We start from the raw sequence: 9529 nt of genomic DNA on the forward strand, positions 1-9529 counted from the left end.
AAATTAGTAAAGTCATTATAATTGTATCACAATTTACATTCTTTTTTTTTAGAGAAAACACAATCTACATATTTATAAGATATTTACAATTCACAACATGTCTAATTGTTTAAATATAAGCTAGAAAGAACATTAGTATCAAGTTTGATCTTATTAGATTAAAATTGTTATAACTTTTCAATATATCAACTTTGTATAATTTAAATTAATGCACAATTATATATATAAAAAAAATTAATGGTCAAAATAGTGAATTGGAGATCGTTTAAATGTAACGCTTAACAAAGTAGAGGTAGTATCCGCATTATATTTTTTAAATAAGATATATAATTTATACACATTAGTATATTTGAGAGATAATCTACATTTAATATATAATCAAATATATGTTTTACTAATCCATAATATAAACTTGACTTAAATATAAAAGATATGGATGGAGGAGGCCAGGGTGAGATCCATGAAGAAACTTGGAAAGGTCATATCCCACAAGTATAGTCTCAAGTTGAATTTTTCAAGATAAATAATTGGTTGAATTGAGTTTGATAATATTAGTGAGGTTCCGTTTTAAAAAAAAAATATTAGTGAGGTTGACAACAGATAGTTTCAACATAATTAGGAATGGTGTTATTAGCCATAGGAATAATGTGGGGAGGAAAAAAATTAGGTTGAAGGAATAACATGATCTAATATAGCTGTACGTGTACTAATAAGGAAACCTAAAATATAATGTACGGAGTACAAAATAGAAAAATATATTCTCCTTGAATTAAGCAATCTAAAGTCAAATGATACGGACTAAATATATGCTGAAAATTCATGAATAATATTAATTAAGAAACAATATTAAGAAAGTCAAGATATTATATCGGAATATCTTTAATAATAGCCTAATAGGGTCTTTGACAATTATACATTTTACCAAAAAAAAAAAAACCTAAAACAGGGACACGTGGCAGCCATGGAGCTAGTGTACCTTGTTTTAGTATAGTATATAGATGCTATTTGAGAAAATTTGCCAAATATTTTGGTACCATTGAGAACAAGCAAAACTACATAGCTACCATTGAGAATTTCCCTAAATTATTTAAAATTTAGAATTTTTTTTATTAAAACCCTTTAACCAGTCCAAACCGGTCCGGTTCGGGTTTTGACTGATTTTTATGGTCCGGTCCGGGTATGATCCTAGATTATTCGGTCCAGTCTTTTGTTCTTAAAATTTAATTTACCAATCATCGGTCTGGTTCGGGCTAGTCAGGTCCGGTTCGATCTTGGACCAATAAACAGCCCTAAAATATTCTTGTCAAATCAGGTCACACTAAATTAGACCATAAATATTCATATCAACAAATGTATTCGATTTTATATGAAAATATTGTTCAATCTACTCGAATATATTTTTGATCTTCACTTGAAATATGGTGTTCTAATTATATTATGTAAATTATGATGGATTTTTAATTAATCTACAATATATAATCTTGTGGAATTTTGTTTGATTCGTCACGATTTATGTTATTAAATATCTCAACTTATTAGATTAGTTAGTAGCTACTTAATCAAATAATAAGTTGAAGAATTAGGATTTGGTCTATAGTGTCGTCTACTATAATATTTCTAATCTGCTTTGAATTGATAAGACTTTCTAATTTGGTCAAATTTGAATTGAACTAATGTAGGGTAATTGATTTTTAAGTCTAATAATTCATTCGATCTTTTCCTCAATTATTGATCTAAATGTATGCTACGCGTGCATAAAATTAGAAGAAAATTATGATAGCTTGAATATAGATTAAGATTAAAAATCTAATTTATTAAGGAGACACTAAACTACTTAAGATTTGGTCAATAAAAATTGTAATTATTTGAATTTTACACTTGTCAATACTTTGACCATTAAAATATACAAATACAATTTTCTTATACTAGTTGTGCCATCGCGCGCGATGCGCGCGATAGCCCAATACACTAATATTAAATATCATAATATGGTAGCGTAAGTTAATGTGTAATAATGCTTATTGTTGTATTTATCATTAAGAGAAACCGTTGTTATTGTTTTGTTAGATTATAATATGATATTTAATGGAAAATGTAAGAATACTAAAGCATTTTGTAATTAAGTATAGACATATTATTCATATAGTCTATAAGTATAATAATATTGTATACAATTACCTCACTTTTATAAAAATTACTCACCCCTAAAGTATTTACTTATCCTTATAGAATTTATAACCATAGAAATCATAGAAAATTATCACCTTTAAATAGTTTTCTCACCCCCTAAATGTCATGTACAATTAACTCAGTTACAAATGAATTGCCTACCTCTAAAAATCATATACAAATTACCTCACTCCTAAATACATTGCTCACCCGTATATTACCCTAAAATAATTTGTTCACCCCCAAAGAATTTTCTCACTCCTAAATATCATATTCAAATTACATTACCCTAAAATTGTTTGCTCACCTCCGTATAGTTTGCCCATGCCTAAATAATTTTCTCACCCTTAAAAAATTGTATACATCATCAAAGATTCCATCTTGTACAACATATTCTTTGTGGAAATAAAAGCTACCTTTGATTAGTTATAAAAAGCACTATCCTCTATAACACATCACAATTCATCTTGCTTAATTGGTTCTGATTTTACATTTGAGATCGAGCGACATTCGTATGGTCGGTATCCCATCAACCTGCAGCATCAAATAAAATAAGCAAATAAAAACCACTACTTTCCTGCCAAACATATTGAAAAATTTGAATTCAATGAAAACAAACTCATTACCACGTATGTATTTAGGGAGCTTGAGTATAAATTTGATGAAAATAAACTCTCACTTAATGACCTCTCTATCTATCTATCTTCCGGCCTCTCTATCTCTTTCCCACTTTCCTCTCTTAATGACCTGCCAAACATAGGACTTCTCTCTATCTTACTCAGCTTCCCCCTTTATTTTCCGGCTCTCGGAAGATAGAGAGTCCCACTCAGCTTTTCTCTCTATCTTCCGGCCTCTTTATCTCTTTCCCTACTGGGACTTCTCTCTCTTTCCCCCAACCCATCTCTCACTCTCTCTCTCTCTTTATTGCTCTTTTTCTTTCTCTTTTGACCGCCGTTATTGCTCTCTCATGGCCCTCCTTCTCATTCTCTCTTTATTTCACTCGCTTTTTCTCCCAACTCCTCTTTCTTGCTATCTCTCTCTCTCTCTTCTTCCGGTTCCCTACTCCCGGGCCTTTTTCTCACCCTCTATCTCTCTCCCTTCCCTTCTTTCTTTCTCTTTTTCCTGACCTCTCTATATGAACTGACCTGCACTACACAAATTTACAGTTGTAGAAAGATCAACATCAAGTTAGGGCTCAGACAACAGCCCACATATTAATTATTATTTATTAGTACCAATCACTGCAAACAATCAAAAAAGGGAAAAATACACAAGAAAACACAAGAAGATAGTGTGTAGCAAGATTTCATGAGGAAAAGTGTATCTAGCATTTGCTACTATATATATATATGACAATTGTTTAAAGGTTCATTTCAGATGATCATATGCACCCAGCTGAAGGATAAAAACACATAGCCTTGAATCCTAGCCAGGGTAATTGATTAGATTTGATGGATGCTCTTCAAATTAGTATTGACCATTTAATATTTATACTATTAATGGTCAGAATCAATAGATTAAACAATACTCAATATGAAATTAAACTAAATCTCTTTGCCACGTCAAATCAGAATAATGTAGACAGATTTTTAGTAAGTTCTATTTTCAAGTCCACAAAAAGAATCAAAATCAAGACCACTTCAAAGATCTCAATTTGATTGTAATAAATTCCCAGTCCAAATTCTAGGGTATAGCTTGAACACTTTACTAACATCAATTAATTGAACATGTAAACAGGAGTAATGCACAAAGGAGGGGACTGTAGTTTGGGTGTTTTATAAACCAGGGGACTCAAGTTTCAATTGTCATAGGGGACACAGCCCAGCAATCTGTTACCAATTTAATTATTTTTTTATTTTCTACTTTACCAACAAAGTATTCAAGTTCACACAGTACACGAATAATACTATGTAGCAAAACCAGCAATTAAGCAGAACAATCACAAAATGAAACAGAAAATCTGTACAAATCTTCAACTTCCCGAAAAATGCCATATAATTTTAAGAGGTAAATGTAAAACTTATGACTACTCACATGAATATATTTGCCAGAATACAAATTAGAGAGCAATCTAACCTGGGAAGAAAAGGGTTAAGGAGGTAACAAGAGAAAGTGGTTTTGCCACTTTTCATAGCGCCGCAGATGAATACAACAAGAGGCAGCGTTCTGGTAAAACTTTTTGCTATTGTGTCTGCAGCAGCTGACCATTCTTCAGAAATTTCTATGCCTGATTATGGGGTCTTTCTTGTTGAAGCAAAAGCCGACACTCCTTCTCTACTTCTCACAAACTGTGTAGTGTATGTGTCTGCAGCGGAGAAAGCAGAAAAACAAGAGAAGAAAGGATGACTGGAAAAATAAAGGCCCACCAATTTCTTGAACTCAAGAGCTCTGGGTGATGAACACTGAAATGAAGATTAGAGAGTTGAATCCTAATTTAGGTTTCAGGAAACACAAAAAACCCAATAAAATTAAATTAAACTCAGAAGCAATATTTTTTTTCACACTAAAAAAGACCCAGAAAATCCAACTGCAAATACAAGTAAGACTGAAATGGATCATCAAATTGAAAAAATCGAAACAATATGTATCCCTCAATATATGGGTGGTTTCATCACTTTGATGTAGTTAACATCGCCCATTAATAGCAAAATCAATAAATCAGAAAGAAAAATACATTGAATCATGTTAATTATATCTAGTTTCAGGGGCGGATTTGAAGCTCACAAACTCCCAAACTTAATCTACTATGGCACTTCATGTCTTCCTTTGTCTCAAATAATTTATGAACACTATCTAATTTTGTCAATACTCAATAAATTCTGAACACTATTATCACTAACATTTTATCAATACTCAATACTACAAGATATTAAATACATGATATATTGCTACCCTTCTATACAAATATTCAAAAGTGTTGCAACAAATTTATCCCAAAATGTGTCACTAAAGATAGTTCTTGTTCATTTGTTTTATTATGAGATGAGAGATGACTATAAGCACCCATTCTTCACTTGTCCGCAATAACTATTATTATAGATTTATAGTTATCTCATCAACAAAGAAAAAAAAAGGCAGAAGAAAAGTTACTCATATTATAAATTTGATAGGCGGTTGCTCACCTAACAAAAATAATAATCATTATTATAGTTACCATCATCCATTAATAGCAAAATCGAAAAATCAGAAAGTATATAATGACAACAGATAATAATTATTATTATAGGTATTATAAATTTTGGGGAGATGACTAACTATAAGCACCCATTCTTCACTTGTCCGCCAATAATAATTATTATTATAGTTACATTGGACCATATCACTTCTTAAATTACAGCCAAAGAATATCAAATAATGACTACAGATAATAACAGCTACAATAAGCAAAATTTCATAAGCAAAATTTTTTTGGCTATAATAAGGTACTACTTAAAGGGTTTAATAAATACTCATACCTACCTCAGATACACGCACATTATTTCCCCATATCTTGTCAGCCTCGAACTCTCTGTGCTTCCCTTGCAATTCTTTTTGTACTTCCTTTGCAAATTGTTTGATTTCTAGCCCCCTACAACCTGTTAGAAATTAGAGGTTGATTAACACAAAAAATCCAAATCAAAAATTAACATCAATAAAGCTATCAAAAGGTTAAGATCAAACATTAAATCAAAGTTTATAAAAAAACGGATGAAAGAAATAGGAGAGAGAGTCAGATGATGAGATCTCAATTAGTCGCCGGTGACTAGCCCACCTCCCCTACCCGAATCCTACCTACTCGCCCACCCCCGAATCCCCGACCCTACTCTTCTCCACGACCCTACCTACGTATGGCTACTGCTCAAGAGCACGCATATAAACATATGCTACATGCACAAAGGACTTTGAGTCATAAAAAACTCATCTGCATGACTCAGCAGATTTTAAGGGCAGGAAGTAGATAACTGATGGTGATATGATGATATGTAGTTTAAACACCTGTTTCACTCTAACAAAAGATGTTGATGATCAACTTTGTCATTCTGCAAGTGGCTTCAATGTTAAAGACAGGTCATATTTTAAATCCGTTGCAATATACAACTTTGAATTCTAGACAACTAAGTTGCCACGTTCAGAACTTCAGATACTCGGATTCCTTGCATATCACTAAATCTGCTATGAATAGATATATTTTAGCAGAGGAATTTTCTCTCACCCCTTAATCTTAATTCACGTTTATACACAACAAAGTCCATTATATGTCCTTTGTCAAATTTAACACCTTGTCACAATTAATCAAATAACAACAACATAATTGAAAGTTACCCAACATAAAAGAAATTAAACAAAACGAAACTTGAAAAACTCACCATACCGCCTTCAGCATCCTGTTCCCTAGCAAGGTCTTGTAGGAACCAAACAGCACTACCTTCATCAGCAACCTCTTGCTTCAACTCTAACAATTCTATAATGAGACTATCGTCTCGATTAGGGTCAGCAAATGCTTCCTATACACACCACATTGACCCTTCCAATAATTAGTAATTACCCACAAAACCCATCACTACAAATAATTTAGAACCTCTAGAAAAAAAAATTAAAATTCAACCTGATGACCAGGGACTTCCCATACATTGCTCAAATCCTATAAATATAATTCAAAATTGCACATAAAACAAAAATCCAAAATATTGTTGATTTCCCACAAATGTAACTTAAATAAAAAGCAAGAAATTGGAAAATTTGGCATGTTAAACCTGGAATCTATCAGGAAAGGTCATTGATATTGCCCCACCAAATAATGGGTGATCAGTACATGCATTATCCACCGTATTTTAAGGATTCATTTCAAGCAAAAAGAAAACACAAGAATCAACCAATTTAAAGGAAAGACGATGAATTAAACCATGAATATATGAATATAGTAATGAGAAATTGACAAAACCCAAAACATTCATACCTATCATACCAACACTAACAGAAATTTGATGGAAAATTAAGAAAACCCAGATTAATTATCAGGAAATGAGAGAGGAAAAAAAAAAGAAGAAAATTGACAATCATACCTGTAATTTTCCAATAGGAGAAGGGTCAAGCTGTGAGAGACAAAAGAAGACCATTTGTAAGTACAATAGATTTAACAACTCCACAAACTACTCCCCAAATCGATCTTGTAATAGGTTGTTAAATCTCCCATAAGTTATGTAGAAATAGAACTTGATAATAGAATTGTGATAAGCATACATTAGACTAATAACAATTTTAATATTAATTCACTAATTATCCATAACATACTTCTTATTGTCAATATAAACACTGATTGTTAATATATAATGAAATTTCACCATCCTCAATCATATGCAAATCACAATAAGCCTAACCTGAAGAGATGATAAGTTATACCATGTAATTTTGCTCTTGGTGACTGCAACTGGAAAGAGTCGGTGTATTGGCCTGTCCAAATTCTAATAGATAGTATATAACATTTTCCACAATGAGACAATGTAGGAAAAATCCAAAAGAACTTTATATTTCACAAGCCATACATACAAATAACCAAAATAATCATTCATACACACATCAAGTGGAAATATCATATACTCTGTAGGATCCTGCATCCTTCATAGCCTTGTAAATTCATAGCCTTGACCATCCAAAGAATCTGCATGGACCAGAACTCACAAAATAACAATGCTATACATCACAAAAAACATACACAACAACTCAAAGATAAATAAATAAAAATAATAATAAAACCATATAACATCGAGGTAATTTAAAGCAGCGAAAATCAATCAAAAGCCTAAAACTAAAAGATTTTTTAAAAAAAAAAAAACTGAAACATATAGAAGCAGGGATCTATTAGCACTCATTATAGAAAGCAAAATACATTAAATCATTGACTCATATATTAAACAAGATAAATACATTATTAAACATGCAGTAAACATACCTAATTAATCTTTTTTTTTCTCGGCCTTTTTCTTTTTGACAGGGAGTTCTTCAAATGCTGCTTACATACAGACAACATATAATGGAATTATACCTTCAATAATAAATCAAATAGAAAGCAAAAAAAAGCAGATTAATTAGGCAAAACAGAATCGAAATCGACGAAATAATTTAACACATAGTAATGAGAAATTGACGAAATAATTTAACATATAGTAATGAGAAATTGACAAAACCCAAAACATTCGTACCTATCATACCAACACTAACAAAAAATTTGATGGAAATTAAGAGAACCCCGATAAATTAAGGAAATTAAGAAAAGCTCGAAAATTGATGGAAAACTAAGAAAACTCTGATGAATTATCAGGAAATGAGAGAAAAAGAGAAGAAATTTGACAATCGTACCGGTAAATTTCCAATAGGAGAAAGGTCAAGCTGTAATTCTTCCAATTCTTCTCATTCTTGAGCCATAGTTTTGCTGCTGTTACTCCATTCATGCTTGAAAAACCATCAAATTGAGTATTGATTTAGAGATAGTCAAATTGTGTAGTTTCCGTAATCTGACGTCCTATCTACCAACACTAATAGCAATAGAAAATAGTTTTAGAGCTTGATTTGCTTGTTATAAAAGAAACCAAGAAAAAATAAAAAAGAACCCAAATTTAGGAGAGAGGAAATACCTGAAGAGATTGAATTGCTTTAGGGCTCGTTTATCCCATATCAATATCATTGTAACCGTCGTCCGCCATTGAAGATTGTTTGAGCTTTGCTTTCGTAAACGCAAAAGCCCTAAAATTAGTCGGGGAGAAGAGAGTATTATTGTGAGGAGAATCAAGTTGATAGTAGTCAAAGAAGAAAACGAAAACATGTATGGTTGTGAGGAAATTCGGGAGACCTGCTGGCTCAGCATTCAAAAAAGACCAACAAAGCAGGATAAAAGGGGGAAAAAGAGATGAGGGACGGCCATAAGTATGGGTTTTTTTAATTTTTTTTTATTTTTATAAAGCAAAGGGACATAAAAGTATTTTAATAAAGACACAAGGGTAAAAGCGTCATTACACTATTAATTTCAAATAGTAACATATGTTGTGGCTTTTGAAGGGTTGTAGATATAGTATAACATTATTATAAAGTTGATATACTAAAAATCTACATCATTGGGATTGTTCATACAATCTTCGTTATTTGGAAACATAGATACGAATCTCTTGAATGTTTAATTTGTAAGTAAAGATCAGATATGAATCAACAAATTATTATTATTATTTACATTTTACAGTATTAAAATGCCAGTCTATTATGAAGTAAGTTTAAATTAAGATGTCGGTCTATTATCAACAAATGATTTTAGTTTACATAATTAAAATGCTAGCTAGTGTAATTATAAAGTGTTTAGGGAAAGAATACTCCTACCGCGTGGACCAATTAG

The 9529-nt window shown here is 31.5% G+C and overlaps 1 protein-coding gene across 7 annotated transcripts; it reads right to left on the bottom strand.

Moving 5' to 3' along the window:
* Positions 1 to 2247: 2247 nt before the first annotated feature.
* Positions 2248 to 9051, bottom strand: LOC145577393 (uncharacterized). Of its 7 annotated transcripts, none has more exons than XR_014098787.1 (11): positions 8781 to 9051; positions 8506 to 8681; positions 8099 to 8155; positions 7725 to 7807; positions 7549 to 7610; positions 7212 to 7241; positions 6516 to 6653; positions 5629 to 5744; positions 4246 to 4571; positions 2796 to 3319; positions 2248 to 2703 (listed from the first exon to the last, which is right to left on the bottom strand). XR_014098787.1 is itself a non-coding variant. In XM_081634809.1 (11 exons), exons 4-8 carry the CDS (start codon positions 7796 to 7798, stop codon positions 5730 to 5732), a joined length of 297 nt encoding a protein of 98 aa, XP_081490935.1. In that variant the 5' UTR covers positions 7799 to 7807; positions 8099 to 8155; positions 8506 to 8681; positions 8781 to 9051; the 3' UTR covers positions 2248 to 2703; positions 2796 to 3319; positions 4246 to 4571; positions 5629 to 5729. The 7 variants fall into 7 exon arrangements, 4 of the variants coding, with proteins under 4 accessions (XP_081490935.1, XP_081490936.1, XP_081490933.1 ...); XM_081634809.1 differs by having other exon boundaries at positions 7747 to 7807; XM_081634810.1 differs by having other exon boundaries at positions 7527 to 7610; positions 7747 to 7807.
* Between the last annotated feature and the right edge of the window lie 478 nt (positions 9052 to 9529).

This window comes from Chenopodium album, chromosome 14 (assembly GCF_948465745.1).
Source record: "Chenopodium album chromosome 14, dcCheAlbu1.1, whole genome shotgun sequence".
Lineage (NCBI taxonomy): Eukaryota > Viridiplantae > Streptophyta > Magnoliopsida > Caryophyllales > Amaranthaceae > Chenopodium > Chenopodium album.